The 17,204-nt window shown below is 49.0% G+C and overlaps 1 protein-coding gene across 8 annotated transcripts in view; it reads right to left on the bottom strand.

Annotated features, from left to right (window-relative positions):
* The window catches only part of EXTL3 (exostosin like glycosyltransferase 3), a 138,233-nt gene that overhangs the window by 19,927 nt on the left and 101,102 nt on the right, over window positions 1-17,204 (bottom strand). For all 8 annotated transcript variants that reach the window (XM_032747526.3, XM_041714965.2, XM_072926251.1 and 5 more), the window contains one exon: window positions 6,275-8,899. In XM_032747526.3, coding sequence (XP_032603417.2) covers window positions 6,275-8,422 — 2,148 coding nt within the window. In that variant the 5' untranslated portion in view covers window positions 8,423-8,899. The remainder of the gene's footprint in view (window positions 1-6,274; window positions 8,900-17,204) is intronic.

Below are 17,204 nucleotides of genomic sequence, written 5' to 3'. Positions count from 1 at the left end.
ACTCGGCCGCCTCCCCGGCAGCGCCGGCTCTGCAGGCAGCAGGTGGTGCTGCAAACCTGACAGCAGCACCCAGGCACTTCTGTGGAACATCTCCTGCCCTCTGAAACTGTTCTCCTGGAGGAAAGAGCCCACAAACCTGGGATACACTGCTGGTAATGCTGGTGCACTCCATATGGACCGTTCAACCCAGGGATGGGGCAAATCTCCTGTGGGAAGCGGCGCCGTGCTAAGAAACAGGGATTTTCTCAGCTGATTTTGTGTGGATTGTTCCTTCTGTGAATAAACCCAGAGCTCCCCATTCCCAAATGCAATCCAGGACCTCAAAGCAAAGTTAGGTTTTTCCTGATTTGTAACACAAGAGCTGTGAGTCAAAGCAAAGCAGGGAAAAGAAGGATAAAGCTGGGACTCACCAAAGAGTTTCTGCAGGTGAGTTGGCCCAGAAAAGCACAAGTCACATCACCAAGGAAGAGTTTGGTAAATGCTGAATTACCAAGCTGAACCAGGCCCTGAGCTGGCATTTAGATAAAGCTCCCAGGAAGGAAAAGGACAGACTGAAATGGTGGTGTTGATCAGCATGGAGGTTTTATTCTCTTTTTTAACTCCTGGTCAGCGTGATGATCTCGCTCTGGACCACGCACACCACTGCAGCTTATCTCGAGCTGCTGGTTAGTTTGGAAGGTTGGTGCTGCTCTTATCAGAAAACCAAGCCTGAGGATCCAGCTGCTTGCTGAAGGACAAGCAGAGAAGCTCATTCTGCCACCCATGGCCACCAGCCTGTCCAGCTTCTCTCCTCCTCCTCCTCCTCCTCTTAGCCAGAAGCATCACCTACAGATCCTGCTGTGCTCCTTAAAATGGAGATGTGAAAAAGCTGGAAAGGACGTGCAAACCTCAGGCAGCTGAGCTTCAGAGCCAGCTCAGCACAGCACAGTGAGACAGCCCAAAGAGAAGGGGAAGTCAGGACAGCATTCCCTGGCCAGCCTGCTCCTGATGAATAAATGCCATGTCAAGGGACCCGTGTGCAGCCCCACAGCGCTGCCGGATCAGCCACAGATGATTCCTTTTTAAACCAGCAGCTAAATGGAATGAGCCCTCTCAGCCAGCCACCAGGCCAGCAGCAAAGGATGTTTCACCACTGGAAGTGGCTGCAGGGATCAAAGGCGGCGATTTATTCTGGAACAAAGCTGGAGGAAGGGATTAGTCACTGCTGGCAGCCCCAGGAGCTGGCACTGAACCCAGCCTAAGCGCTCAGAGATGCCTCCAGCACTCCCAGCCCACCTCAGCCCCGAGCAGGAGGAGAAATCAAACTGCTGCAGGGCTTTTCCAGCCACCGAGGGCCCTCACAAAGCCAGCAGAGGGAGAGGAGCTGAAGTTCTGGCTGTCACTTCTTAGAATGTAAGCAGAGGTTGTGAAAATATTGTTTTGGGCAAAGTAAGGGTTAGCCCCAAATCACAGAGTCCCAGAATGGTTTGGGTGGCAAAGGAGCTTAAAACTCAGCCAGTGCCACCCCCTGCCATGGGCAGGGAACATCTTCCACTAGCCCAGGCTGCCCCAAACCCCCTCCAGCCTGGCCTGGAACGTTTCCAGGGGCAGCCACAGCTTTGTCTGGGCAGCAAAGTTCAGCAGCGGCTGTGATGGGGCTGCTGGAGCTGGAACTGTCACACTCCTGTCCTGGGGAGCTCTCCTCAGGCAGTGCTAGAGGTACAAACACCTGGGGAAAAGTCACTTTTTGAGCTTGCACAAACGAGATTTCTCATTCACAGCCTTTGGGTTTTGTTGCAATGCTGATTAACGTGAGATGGGGAGAGTTTTTACAGCTTTAAATGTGAGGGTTAAGTGACTACATCTGTTCCAGGGGCAGCCCTGAGTGACTACAACCAACTTCACATTATGTTGGATTTCCACCTACTCACTTCAGGATGGGGACAGGGACAGAATATTTGATCAGACTCCTGTGCAGCTCAGGAATCTTACAGATGTTTTAGTAAATTATGCCGTCTATATATAAGTCAAAGTTTTTTAAAAAAATCAAATACATTCTGTAGCCCTGTTTATCTCATTATCCATGAAAGATTCAAAGTTCCAATGCAGCTTCGAGCTTGGCTCTTGATTAATTTCCAGCCCACCAGGGAAAAGAAATCTCTCTGGGAGGACAACCCCCAAATCACAGCCAAGCAGCGGTTTGCAAACGACGTTTCAAGGAGCACATCAATAAATCAGGTCAGCACATGGAGTACGGAGAAGTCCAACTCTCTTTTGGGGAATTCTGCTAGCCCAGAGCCACACACCTCTTGCCACCAGCAGGCCCTGGTGGGGTTCAGGGCTCTATTTTGCTTCCAAAGGCACTTTAATGTGCTACACACATTGCTTTGTCTCATTAGCTTGCAATTTATATAAAATGATAAAATGGTTTGGGTTGGAAGAGACCTGAACGATCATCCCAAGGTAACCCCTGCCATGGGCAGGGACACCTTCCACCATCCCAGGTTGATCCAAACCTCATGCAACCCGGCCTTGGACACTTCCAGGGATCCAGGGGCAGCCACAGCTTCTCTGGGAATTCTATTCCACAGCCTCAGCACCCTCACAGCCAGGAATTCCTTCCCAATATCCCACCCATCCCTGCCCTATGGCAGTGGGAAGCCATTCCCTGTGTCCTGTCCCTCCATCCCTTGCCCCAAGTCCCTCTCCAGCTCTCCTGGAGCCCCTTTAGGCTCTGGAAGGGGCTCTGAGCTCTCCTGGGATCCTTCTCCTCTCCAGTTGAACACTCCCAGCCCTCCCAGCCTGGCTCCAGAGGGGCTCCAGCCCTCGGAGCAGCTCCATGGCCTCCTCTGGACTCACTGGAACAGGCCCAGTCTTTCTGAGGCTGGGTTTTCTTCAAAAACCTTCTGGCTGCAGGTGCTTTGATCCTGGCTCACGCTGGCACACGTGTGCAGCTGCTGAGCAGCTCCTCAGAGCCAGGTGGTGCCTGGACCCGCTTCAATCCCAGCCCAAATCCACCTTCATCCCCTCCTCTTCTCCCCTCAAGTTTCCCCACCAAGCTCTGTGCTCTGGGACCTGAACACGGAGCAATTCCTTGCCTCCCAAAGTTCCTGGGAAGGTGTTTGTTGCACAGAGATGCAGCCCCACTGGCAGATCTGAGAGAATTGGATATTCCCCATCAAAAGAGCTTTTTTTTTCCCTCACAAGGAAATCAGAATCACAGCTCCTCGCTTTTTTTTGACACTGGCACACACTGGCTTGTGTGTCCTGCCAATCCCACGTCCCCACCTGCTGTGGGAATGCAGAGCTTCCCTCTGGCTGCCCTGGGACCCTGGCAGGGGTCAGAACCCCCCTGGACAGAGCCCCAGAGACACTGTCTGTGATCTCTGTCCATGGAAAAGAGTTTTCAATCTTACAGGATGAATTACCAGCTCTGAGTGTTTGATATCAGTAATAATTAAGTGTGGCACGGGTGCAAAAGTAAAATTTTAAGATTCTAGTTAAGGGGTTCAAAGGGGACAAGATGGAGGAAATTGGGTGTGTCTTGTCCTTTTTCTCCTTCTTCATGCCCTCCATGTTTCACTGTGCTGTTGGCATTTTTCTGTTGGTTTAGGCTGGGGACACACTGTCCAACGTAGGTGACAGATATTGGCACGTTATTGTAAATCCAGCACAGGTAGTTTGTGGTATTTAATGTTTGTAACATCCCACTGAGGGGTGTTACATTGGCACGTTATTGTAAATCCAGCACAGGTAGTTTCTGGTATTTAATGTTTGTACCATCCCACTGAGGGCAGAGCCCCACACGCTGCCCTGCAGGACAGAGCTGCGGCAGGGCAGCAGAACATGTTAGAGATAAACAGAATAAACAACCTTGAAACAGCACAGACCAATTATGGCTCTTCTTTAGCAAGAGGGCTGACAGACAGAGACTTTCTACAATCTCAGAATCATCAATACCCACAGATTCCGACAATCTGCCTCTTCCCCTGGCCAGCACATCCCAAATTTGAGCCAGCAAGGCTCAAACAGAGCCTCACCTCTGCTCCCAATGCTCTCTTCACCCTTTTCCAGAGCAGAACTTGGAATTTCTCACTGTCTGATGAAGCCCAGGGAAGTTTTCCATCATTGCCACACCAAACCATCCTTGCAGAAGAATGGCACAAGCTCCCAGCAGGATTAAGCACCCAGTCTGGAGATGGGCTTAGCAACAGGGGATGGATGCCTGGAGGATGCTCAGGGTTAACCCTCCGGTGAGAAATCCCAGATTTGGGCTCTTTTAAAAAACAGGGATTTAGAAAAACGGGAAGAAAGCAGAGCTATTATCAGACCAACACGGCCCTTCAGAAAGGACCTGGAGAAGCTCTCTGTGACCCAGCCGCTCCACAGTGTCATGAAAGGCGGATGAAAAATTAAACCTTATAATTTGAATAAAGATTTGTAGCGAATGGGTATGTTTATTTATAGTGCTGTGGACGCATGTTGGGATTTATTGCTTTTTAATGGACATGCGTACTTCTGAGAACTCCTGATCTTTTTTTTTTATTTCTATATGCGTAGAATTTCACAATAGCTTAATGCATATTTATTTTGCTGATTTTGCATTATACTTATAGCTAGTTACACTTGTATTCAGCTTTTAGAAAGTATAGAAAGAACTTCTGGGTCACTCTGCCCTGTCTGTTTCAAGGTCTGAGGAGTCTTATCTTTTTTCTTTTAGTGTGGAAATTTGCATTCTTTTTTGTTTGTTTTGTTTTTTTGTTTGCTAGGGCTGCAATTACTAAACTAAACAGCATATTTAGCAAGCTTAAAGTGGCATATTTAACCTAAATCCAAATGGATTTCTACCCTGTTAAGTTTTCACTCTGTCTCAGTCACCCAAAGCAGGCACAGGACAATTCCCTCCTCTGGAACCACACGGTTCCCAACATCCCCCCAGCTGGAAGGTGACACAAAGCAACTCGTGTGTGTCAAGTCCCCAAAAAAAAAACCAGCAGGGCTCCAACACAACAGATGTGCAGATGAGAGCCAGGTACAAAAAGCCATTATCTTCCATCAACACAAATGCATTTTTCTCTCACAAATAACACCCATTAGCAGCTCCAAGGAGAACAATCCCCGCTCCGAAGGAGGACGTGGCTTTTCAGCAGACACAATGCAAAGATTTTGTAGAATTCGCAGGTTCAAAAGCACTAATGTGAAAGATTATTTCGCAATTAACCAAGCAATTTTCTCTCCTCATTGTTCCCGGACCATAAGGGTTTTTAAATGTGAGCAGAAGGATTTATTCATCACAATAATAATAAAACTAAATATTAAATCAATGAATCTCTTTGCATGCAGCATAAAGCTCACATTGCTATTAAGCTCAGTAGCGTCCTGTCACATAAACCACACGCAGTTTGTGTATTTAAGTACAATCTCCCTCTTTTATTTTTCCCTTCCCTAATTTGTAAAGCATTATCCTTCCATTTGTCCTCTAAACACAGCCAGATTCAGAGCACTCAGTGTTAGTTCTTGTTAGTAGCTCTCTGCCCTTGCTCTCTTTATGAGGGGAGATTTATATTTAATTTTGATTTTTAACAGCAACCAGTGAAGAAGGTTACGCTGGGATGGCAAGGAAGACCTAAAATAAATAAAAAATTTAGGGAGAATTCACTCCTTACAAGCCAACGTCCAAGTGAGTACATTTTCATGGGTCTGAAAATGAATGTTGGCTGTTGAAGGTGTCACCTCTTCAGTTTGGCTGAGGAAAAAAAATGATCAGCCCAAATACATGCAAAAGTCAGCTACAACCTTGGGAGCACGGAAGCTCTCACAGTCACGTCAGCCTTGGCTCGTAATTCCTTCTCTGCCTTCCCTTGTAATATAAAGTGAGAATTGAGTTTTGAGGTCTTTGCAGTCGACACTAATTCAGTGGGTCCCTCTTTTGTTTTAATAAAAAATTCATCTGGCAAAGTGCAGAAACAGTTACTACTTAGGAATTTATAAGGTGCCAACTGTCCTCACAGGGAGGCACTTAAAGAGCCTAAGCAAGAGATTTCCAACGAGCAACAATCTTTAGCTTTAAGCATCAAAATTCACATTAGGCTCCTCAAAAAGAATTTGCATTCTCTGAGTGCTAAATATCTGTGCTAAATATCTGGCACCTCTTGTTTTTCTCCACTGATAAAATTACCCAAATGAGGTACAGACACCTTGAAACGTCCCCCAGGACTGAAGCTGAGCTGACGCAGAGGACTCCAGCGCGCAAACCCCACCACGAACGAGCCCATTGTGGCTACATCTGTCTTACCATGATCGGGACGCCAATGTCCGGCCACAAGAGATCCTCGGAGGGAAGCTTGGGAGAGTTCCACACCACCACGACTTTATTTAAGTAGGGGAGACCATTGAGCCTTTCTAGGGAGTTCATCAAGACTTCCTCCCGCTCGTAAGTCAACATCACCACCGTGAACTGCTCCCGCGGGACGTTGCCACCCAAAGCAGCCTGGAACTCCTTCCCAGAGCCACCTGCTCCTCCACCAATTGGTCGAAATCCAGTCCCAGACCCCAAAAATTTTGCTTCTGACGGTAAGACGGGGTCAAAGGGAGTGTAGGGGAAGAGGTGGAAAGGCCCCGGGGCAGAATTCCAATTCCTGTAGATATCCATTGCGGTGAGGGTGAAATTGCGGAGATATTTGGGAGAGGCGTAGGGTGGCTCTGTTTCCACAGGCCCCAAGTCCAGGTCACCATTGTCTGCCATGTTGGGGTCTGTACCAGCAGCTTTGCCAGAGCGGTGGGGGATCTCCACGGCAGGTTCTTCTCGGATAGGAGCAGCCGGGATTTGGATTCGAGTCCTTATGATAGCTAAGACTGTGCTGAAGACGTTGTCGGAGGTGGAGAAGTAGGTCTCCCACAAGAAGCGGCCCTGCCTCCTCATGGCAAGGAGATCGTTGTCAGAAATGCTTCTCAGAAGAAAGTGCACTTCTGTGATACGTGGCTTTGGTATAATTAAGGCTGCCTCGTTCCACCGGATCACATCGTTGTAGGGTAGCTGAACTTGCTCCCCGAGAACCACCGGGATGGCCCCGACTTCCAGAGCCTCAAACAGTCTCATGGTACACCCGGCGGAGATCACTAAATGGGTGTCCCCGGGGGTGATGATCAGTGCAAAAGTAGAAAGCTTCAGTAGCTCTAGTCTGTCGTCCCTTTCTCCACACAGAGCCCACTCAGTGGGCAGACTCGCCTTAGGCTGGTTCTTACACGTGAACTCCACCAGAACAAAGTCCAGCTTGCTGTCCTGAACAGCCTTCAAGGTGGTGATGATCCGGTCGTCGTAGTCGGCCGGGGCGTTGCCTTCGATCTCCTCTTCGAAAGAGCGAACCTCCTGCAAGCTGGAGCGGAGAGACTCGATCTTCTCCCCCTGGAAACTGAACAGGTACTTACGCTTGACCGGCACCTGGGGCGGGATCTCCAGGAAGTTGGGCTCGGACATGGCGTGGACCAGAGGCGATACCACGATGTCGAAGCCCGGCCGATACTGGGCGTCGTAAAAGGTGGACTGGGCGATCATGGCGCGCCCTGTGCTGATGTTGTAAATGAAGTTCTGAGTTTCCGACTTCCTCGATAGATTGATGATGAGATGGTTGTGTCCATCAGTCCTCCAATACGGCAAAGAGTGCAACTGTTGCTCTAGTTCAGTAGGTTTTGGCATTACGGGCTCTTGCATTTCCCCCACTAAAATTATATACACACAAGCAATATTTGCATTTTCAGTAACATAAACATTAGTTCTGACAGTCGCCTCAAAGGCCTGTTTAATTAAAGGGTCTAAGGAGCTACCAAAAGGGTAATCGTCACTGTTGTAGACATAGACTGGAAAGCCAGATGTCAGCGGGCAGCGTGAGTAGTCAAAGCAGTTGTGCAGCCTGCAGTTCCTGTTGGATTTTGGCAGGGGGAAGGTCGCATCGTCCTTGTCTGGCAGCAGCCGGATGGGCAAGGAGAGCTTGGGCTGGTTCTGAGCCATCAGCTCTTTGTAGGAATGCTCAGTCTGACTGATGACGTTCTTCAGCTGCAGCAGGTCCTGCTTGGCATTTTCAATGCTCTTCTTGCAGGCCTCGATCTTCAAGTTGAGCTTGGCGATCTCGCTGTTGAGCTCCTGCCGCTTGGCCTCGAGCTGGAGCAGCTCCTCGCTGACCGACTCGCGGATGCGGCACAGGTCCTGCACGTGCTTCACCTCGCACAGCTCGTTGCCGGTGCGGGGGCCGAAGATGCGCTTGCCGGCATCGTCCGCGTCGTCGATGGTGGTCAGGTAGTAGTGGGCAATGAGGGGGAAGAAAACGAGGATGACGAAGAGGGTGAAGCTAAGCCAGGTGAGCCGGATCCGACTGGACCACCTCAACACCCACGGCTGGCCTCCGTTCCCCACTCCCCCATTGCGCAACATCGTATAGCCAGTCATGAGTTCCGAAGTCGCCGCGCGCGCAATCACGTTGGATCAGTAGCCATAACCAAAAGAGTTTTTACAGCGAGTCTCTCGAAGGGAAATGTTATTGTGCCTGCTCAACAAGAAGCCAATGGAAGGGGAATTTCATCTTCTTGCCGTGCCAGCGGCTCTTCCACGGTTGTTTTGCTGCAGGCGCAACTTCTGAACCCGTTAGACTCGGTCATTGACCTTCTCGCCCACCCCCAGCCCACCCTCGGTCCGCGGGCAACCTTTGCTGGAAGTGTCACAGCGTTGTCATGGTGATTCAGAGTCACAACCGGCAGGAGAAAAACACAGTGGGACCGAGCCAAACTCTACCGCTGCTGCCGACATCCTGCATTACCATCCCATGAATATGCAGAGGCAGCAGCCGCTGTGCAGACGGGGCCAGAAGGGACTCGTAGCACTGTCAGTCTCTCTCATCGCTGCTGGGAGGATGAAGCTCTGCCATTCCTACGAGAGAACAATCACAGAGTCAGGTAACACAACCAAAGTGACCCATCAGTGACCTGAGACACGGTTAGATTTAAAAGCAATTGTCCTCTCTCAAAAGAACAACCTCTGGGGTGTCACCTGTGAAGGCGATGGGATCCACAAGATGTGGACACACAGCTTTCTCCAGGCACTCTGCTCCTCGCTTGTCGGAATCTGTGGGTATTGGTGATTCCGACATTGTAGAAAGTCTCTGTCTTTCTGCCCCGTTGCCAAAGAAGAAGCCATAATTCGTCTGTGCTGGTTTCATGGTTGTTTATTCTGTTTATCTCTAACATGTTCTGCTGCCCTGCCGCAGGTCTGTCCTGCAGGGCAGCGTGTGGGGCTCTGCCCTCAGTGGGATGGTACAAACATTATATACCAGAAACTACGTGTACTATATTTACAATAATGTGCCAATATCTATCATCTACGTTGAACAGTGTGTCCCCAGCCTAAACCAACAGAAAAATGCCAACACCACAGTGAAACATGGAGGGCATGAAGAAGGAGGAAAAGGACAAGACACTCCCAATTCCTCCATCTTGTCCCCTCTGAACCCCTAATCTAGAAACCTAAAATTTTACTTTTGCACCCGTGTCACACTTAATTATTACTGATATCAAACCCTCAGAGCTGGTAATTGATCCTGTAAGATTGAAAACTCTTTTCCATGGACAGAGATCACAGACAGTGTCTCTCGGGGCTCTGTCCAGGGGGGTTCCTGACCCCTGCCAGGGTCCCAGACCTGCCAGGGCAGCCAGAGGGAAGCCCTGGATTCCCACACTCGCTGGGGCTGTGTAGGGCTGCTCCAGACCGCACAACCTCCTCATCCCTGGACCTGGATCCTCGTTTTTCCCACCTGCAAGGCCCTCTCTCCTCACATCCAAACCCGAGGCGCTGACATACACCTGCTCTCCCCACCCGCCCCGCTGTGATCCCGGGAATTTGCACTGCATAACTGAGGTAATCGCTATTGTTTTGCTCTGGTGACTAGAGCTGATGAGGAATTTTTAGATGAAGTGTTTTGCTTTCATTTCCTGCCGGAAAATTTTGATTCATTGCATGAGAAAGTTGAAAGGGAACGTACTTGTGCTGCATATGAGGGAATTTCTGGTCAACACTGGTAAAGTCTATACCGTACATCAAAGCAAAGATGCTGGAGTTAGGATCTGTTGGGAGCCTCCTGGGAGAAATTCCTGGCTGTGAGGGTGGTGAGGCCCTGGCACAGGTTGCCCAGAGAAGCTGTGGCTGCCCCTGGATCCCTGGAAGTGTCCAAGGCCAGGCTGGACAGGGCTTGGAGCAGCTTGGGATGGTGGAAAATGTCCCTGCCCATGGCAGGGGGTGGCACTGGGTGAGTTTTAAGATCCCTTCTCACCCAATCCATTCTGTGATTCTACAAAATTCAGCTCTGACTCAGCTCTAGGCCAACAGATTTAAATCTAGGCCACCTCAATATGCTGTCACTAGAAAATCTCCCCTTTTATTGGCATCCTCCAAGGTACTGAAGTTTCTGGGATATTCTTTCATACCCTGGGCTTCCCACATCGTTGATGAATATAGAGTTGGGCTTAGCACCATCTCCTGCACGGCCTCAAGAGAAGCTCATTCATTTCCGTTTCAATTTTTAATTAGAAGAAAGTCATCCATGCTGCTGACGGTCATTTTTCACTAAATCTATTTAATGCCCCTCTCATCTACTCATCAAGAATTCCCAGAAAGAAGGTAAGGAAGCAAATCTCAGCTGAAAGAGATCTGGAAATGAGCCAAAGCAAAAAAAGTTCACCTTAAAACAGCAGAGAGAAGTCAGGAGGAATTTTCAGTGTTGTACTCAAGTGCACGTCAGAGAAAATAAAGGGAAAATTCGATTTAACCATGAAAAATCATCATGAAGAGGGGAAATATGTGGGGTAATAAAGCACAATCCCCAGGCCTATTGTTATACGGCCATTTGTTGTCACTTACTTAACACCCCACGATTAAATGGGATTTCCATCCCCTCCCACCAATGTGACCCACAACCCAGCTGCACAGCAGAATGAACGCTTAAAACCAAGGCAGATTTTAAATTCATGACATTGGCAAACAGCAGTGGTGTAAATCTCGGAAAGCCAGGAGGATAAAGGGGCTAAAAAGTCAGCAAAAGGCTAAATCAGCTTTCTTGGATCTTGGCAGCACACGGCTGCAGGCAGATGGGAGGCTCCAGCCCTTGGGACTGCTCTGGATTTTAGCAGGCACCAACATGCAACTGAAGGCAAAAAAAATAATAATATAAAATTTTAAAAAGCTTTTATTTTATTTTTCTTTTTTTCATTCTTTCCCCGCCTTTTCAGGCCCTCTGCAGGAAGGGAAGTTCATGTGTGTGTGTGTGTGTGTGTGTGCCAGTCCCTGCTATTTCAGCCTGGTCTCATGGGGGCTGCAAAGATCCTCCAGTTGCCACCAGTTTTCTGCAAACAGCTGGCCAGGAGATGAGCTGCCCTAATAATGCTTTTCTTGAGAGAAATGCCAAAGCACACACTCACTTGAACACCACCAGAATCTAAAAATCAGCTTAACTTCAAGGCACACGTGGGGAAAACAAGCTTTGCTGGGGTTTGTTGTTTGGGGGTGCCATGGGATCAAACACTGCAGGGTGTTGAGGCGACACAGAAATAAGGAATCATAAATGTGGACACATAAACACGTAGCTTTGGCTGGTCACAAAAAACTGCAGCCCCAAAGGTAAGACTGCATCAATATCTTATCCCTTGGTGGTTACTTTGCCTATTTATAAGCCATAAATGGTACTGAAATGGCAAACTGGACTCCCTAAAATGGCACTTAGGGTCCTTGAAAAGCCAAATCCTTCACCCCACACCTGATCCTCAGCAGCTGTTCTGCCACCTCCTGCTTCCAGTGGCTCTGCTCCTTCCCTTCCCTTCCTTGACACGGAACAAAATTCTTCCTCCTCACCTCAAAATATGGGTTGTGAATTTAAAACACCCCTATGCCCAGAAGTCTGAGGTTGCCAGCGTGACTCCATTGCTCTCCTAGAAAACACCACAAGGGAAAGGCCAGAGCAGGCTGAGGAGGGACTTAAAATGCACCACACGTGGCTTGGGATTAGCTAAAAGTATGGACTGTCAGTATGAAATATGTGCTGGTGATAAAATGAGCACTTTAGACACACTCCTGGACTCTTCTTCACTATTAAGACTTTATTCCTCATCAACTCAATCGAGCCTGAGGTTTTCACACATTGCTATTAGGACTTACAAAAAAAAAAAAAGACAAAGTAAAAACCCAATCTGTGGTTTTATCAAGAGAGACTTCAGGGCTGTGTTTATCAGCCCTGGGGGAAAAGGCTGCTGATTTCCCATCGTTCCCAAAAATAAATTTGGAAGGAAGAGAAGCAGGATTGCTGCTGGGCTTTCCAGCCAACTCACCCCTCTCACTCCCAAGTACTATTTAAGTACTTTAAAGAACTATTTAGTTCTTTAAACTCACAAACTCCTGTTGATGTTACAGCACAATGTTGCTGCCTGGTGGAGCTGATTACACACACAAAGAAAGAGGTAGGAAGAGCTCTTAGGGGATCACAAGATCAATAATTACCAGAGCCTCTTCCCAAATGCAAACCTGACAGGTTTGCACGCTGCAGCTCCTTCTCCCATGAAACTCAGCTGCTCAGAGCACATTGTCAAAGCCTGGGCTGCATTCCCAGCTTTCCTCAGCTCCACAGCAGGCACTCCCTGTGCCAGTGGAGTTATGGGAATACCTGAGGTTCCCCCTCTTTTTGCATTTCCAGAAATAACCCGGCTGGTCTGATCTCTGAGTCTTTGTGGAGTGTTTATGGCTACTCTGCAAATGTTCAGAGACTTGAGCACACCTACTCCTCCCTGCTTACACCTCTCTTATCCATCTTGCTACAAAATTAGGGAAGTACTGCTCCTTTCTCAGCATATTTGTGAACAGAGCGTGGAAAATGTAAACTTATGGTCGTTCAGAGCTCAGCAGAGCAACGCACAACTGTGAGGCAAAACGTGGTGGCACAGACTGCACTGTGGGGAGGGAAATCCACAGGGATCCTCCTGCACCTGCTAAATCAGAGTTCCCAAACTCTGTGTGCAACCACACTCATCCTGGCTACCCCTTTCCTTAAGAAATGAGAGCTCTGCAGGGTTATTGTTATCCACAAAGTTCTGCTGCTCTCCATGGAGAGCAAACCCACCTCTGCCATGCCAGTCCCTCCTGGCAAGCAGACAAGGACCTCAGGGAGCGTGGAAGTGGCTCCCATGCTCTATCTGGGCTTGGAGAGGCACCAAGGCTCTCTTTCATCAGCATTAGGAATGAAATCAAAGAGAGAAATAAAAATACAGTGTATTCTCCCCTTCAGAACAGGCTGTAGTGGAAGAAAAAGAGCTCCCAACAACCCTTCAGCAATGATAACTTTCTATTTCCTAATGCTCTCAGAGGGAAGGATTACATCCCAAATCTCCCAATCACTTTGGGAACAGGAGCAGTTGAACAAGGAGAATAAATCTATCAGGGGTGTGCTTTAAGTTACAGTTGGTTGGGAGCAGATCCATCAAAGAAGCAGATGGAAAATTCACTCTGAAATTGCAAGCAGCAGCTTTAGGGATCATCCTGAGGGATTTGTACCATCTCCAGAGCAACTCTCCCAGGCTGAGATCAGCGCTGTTATATGCACAGGTAAAAGGTGCTGTAATCTGGAAATTCCAGGGATAAACTGCATCCCTGGCCTTAGGGAGTTTTATCCAAACCAAGGAACATTCTGTACGTCTGCAGCTCCGTGCAAAGCCAAACCCACTCCCAGCCCTGCTCCTCATCCATGTGGGCATGTGTGGGGTAAAGGGATCCTGGAAAAATGCTCCAAGAGCCCCTCCAGGTGCTCATTCTGGAAAATGTGAAGAAGGCAGCGGCTTCAGAAGTGGCATTTGAGGAACTTTGAGTTTCCACCCCAAGTCCTTGGGGAAGCAGGGTGCTCCCTCCTGTCACCATAGCACACAAGCAGTGCTCTCCTCTGTCCTCCCAGCTGCTGGGAACGATGAGGGGAAAAGCAGAAAGAGCCAACAGATCAACACCTGGCTCTGAGCAGGCGGAATTTTGGAGTTTTGGATTTTTTTTTACACCACACCAGGTCTGGCGGCAGCAGACAGGGTTTAGCTGTTTCAAAGGGAGAAAAGGATCATCCTGCAGGAGTTAGGAGGGCTCAGGGAAAGAGTTTTGAAGGAGGATATGAGACCAACAGACACCCCAAACTCGCTGGACAATGCCCAGGTTCAGAGACATCCACCTAAATGATGGTATGGCTCTGTGTCCAGGCTCCCAAGTGGCAGCAATTCAGAAATGTGAGGAGAAACCTGGAGTTAAGATGTCCTGGGCCTGCCCCAAGCTCCAACACTGCCTCTCTGCAGCCCCCAGGGGAAATCAGGCACCCCCAGGCCTCCATCTCTGTCTCCACAAAGCAAAGGTGACCTCAATGGCTTCAAGGCAGACGAGTGAAGAACTGAGTCTGGCTCTCAGCTTTGTCTTCTCATCTGGGCATTGGGACAAGGGCGAGCTCCAGGAGATGCTCAGTGTTGAGCAAATACAGAAACTTCCCCTCAGGTGCTCACAGGCACCCGGGCTCTGCCCTCTGCTCCTCGGCTGAGCTCAGCCGAGTGATTCACACTCGTTTATTCTGAAGAAATCCTGGGGAAAGAAAAACCACATCCTGTTTTTACAGAGCAGGTAATGGAGGTGTGCAGAAACAACTTGCCCAAGGTCACCTGAGAAGCTGTGCCAACTTGGGATTCACTCCACATCTCCTCGTCCTGTCCGTGAGATCATCCATCTTCCCAGCTTGCCTTCTTCCAGTGCATTCCTTCTCCACTGCCTTTCTGCTCTTTGCATAATGCATTGTGAAATCTACTTTACATATAGAGCTTTTAGCTCTTAAATTTATTATTTAGCGTTGTTTCCTGGTAATAAACCAGTCACAGTGTTTTATTTATTCTACCAGGCTGTACACAAGCACTTCTCTGCTCAAAGGAACATCCATCTTAGGAGTAAATCCTTCTGTGTCCTGTGGGATGGAGTGGCAGAAAATCCTGGATGCAAAGTTCACCCCTCTCCTCCCCAGAGCAAGGGCAGAGTTTTCCAAGACAGCTGGAAAATCCCTACAACCACCACGGCTGATGTTGCAGTGCTCACCACATTCCTGCTTACAAAGTGCTGAAGATATTTTGGGACGTGGGAAGCAAACCAGGGATGCTCCAGGATGCAGTGGCACAAGCTTTTACTCGCTTCTTTCTAAGAGGAATAAATTAGGTGTGGGAGGAAGCAAAGCTGCTCTTTGCTTTTACCTTGAAGTAATTAATGAACAAGAACTCTCCTGAGGTTAAACCACAGCCAAGAGCGGTGCATGAGAGAAGCAGGAGGAGGTCAGCTCCAGGCAGGAAGAGAGGGCTGGTTTCCCAAACTCCATGAGACAGCTCAAATCCTTGGTATTCCTTGTGGTTTCCAGCCCTAGATAGCTCAGGCACGTTATTTTCCCCAAGGCAAACCACAAGCCTCTCTCACCTCCCTAAAACACCCTCCTTGCTGCTTCCACAACAGGAAATAACCACGTGGCAGGTTCAGGCTCCTGCTCGCTGGCAGAAGCTTCAGGTCACACTCGAGCACAGATTTAAAAGTTTCATAGTCCTGGGGAGGTTATAAGGAAAAGGAAATAGTGAATGAAAAGCAGAGAAGCACACAGAGTGTTTAACAGCATCTCACTCAGCAGGGAGGGTCTCTATGGACAATAATCCATCTGTGTGGGCTTTATGGAAAGCTGCCCCTTTCCTGAACACAGGGAATAAACCAGCTCTGGAGTCTGAGCACCTCTCACCTCACTGAGAGGTCTCTGACAAACACAAAATCACACAGATGGTCTCTGGGCCCCCACCCACAACCTCAAGCTGAGAGCCTTCTGCACTTTTTGGAGATGTTTCATCACCACCTAAATGGGAGCTGTTCTGCTCCAGACAGCCTGATCAATCACACCAGAAATATTAAATTACCTGAGGTGTTAGATCACCCATATTTATACAGCACATGGAGTTTTGTCCCACAGAGTTTATTGCAAAGCAAGCTGGAAATTCAAATCCCAGAAGGGTTTGGGAGGGAAGGGACCTTAAAGCTCATTCCAACCCTGCCATGGGTGGGGACACCTTCCACTCCCCCAGGCTGATCCAAGCCCATCCAACCTGGCTTGGGCACTTCCAGGGATCCAGGAGCAGCCACAGCTTCTCTGGGAAACCTCTGCCAGGGTCTCACCACCCTCACAGCCAGGAATTCTTCCTCAATATCCCATCCATCCCTGCCCTATGGCAGTGGGAAGCCATTCCCTGTGTCCCATCCCTCAATTCCTTGTCCTAAGTCCCTCTCCAGCTCTCCTGGAGCCCCTTTAGGCCATGGAAGGGGCTCTGAGCTCTCCCTGGATCCTTCTCCTCTCCAGGTGAGCACTCCCAGCTCTCCCAGCCTGGCTCCAGAGCAGAGGGGCTCCAGCCCTTGGAGTGTTTCTGTGTATCTCCATTTCTGCCTCCTGAGCAAAGCTGAACCAGGGCTTGGAGCAGTCTGGGCCAGTGGAAGGTGTCCCTGTCCATGGCAGGGAGTGGAACGAGATGGGCTTTAAGGTCCTTCCCACCCGAACCATTCTGGGACTCTATAAATCCTAACCAAGGTCCCTGCAGGACGCTCCACTCCACGGGACTTGCAGACGCGGCCAAAGACTTCAGAATACTCCAAGAAGACAGAACACAGCACGTGAGGTTTGTGTGTGCCTCACAAAGTCATTAACCAGCAGCAGAGAGGATGACAGGAGATAAGCAGCAGCACAATCCATGGGAATTAAATTCCTACAAAGCGCCGCCGCCGCTTGGATTTGGGATGCTGGATCACGGATCATTCCACACACGCTGTGCTCTGGCTTTTCACTGGTGCCAGTGCTTCCCTTCCAGGAGATCAGAAAGAAACACAACTGTCAGAACTCAAAACGTCCCTCAGACATTTTTGGATGTTCCAGGCCCAGGTCAGAAGCATTTGAGACCCTGGCAGCAGCTGGAAACAGCTGTGATTTTGGGTTTGAACCATGGAATGATTTACCAACCTTGCAGGAAGAACAAGAAGTCACAAAAGTTTAGATATTAGAGTAGAAGTAGTCACAAAGTAAAGGGAAGAATTTTTGAGTGCTGTACAGGGCGGGTTTAGGTCTTGTACATGGGAGTCAGAAGTTTAAGATGGAGGGATTTGGGCCTGCCCT

Source organism: Taeniopygia guttata, chromosome 3, assembly GCF_048771995.1.
Source record: "Taeniopygia guttata chromosome 3, bTaeGut7.mat, whole genome shotgun sequence".
Classification (NCBI taxonomy): Eukaryota; Metazoa; Chordata; class Aves; order Passeriformes; family Estrildidae; genus Taeniopygia; species Taeniopygia guttata.
This window is presented reverse-complemented; position numbering and strand designations above follow the sequence as displayed.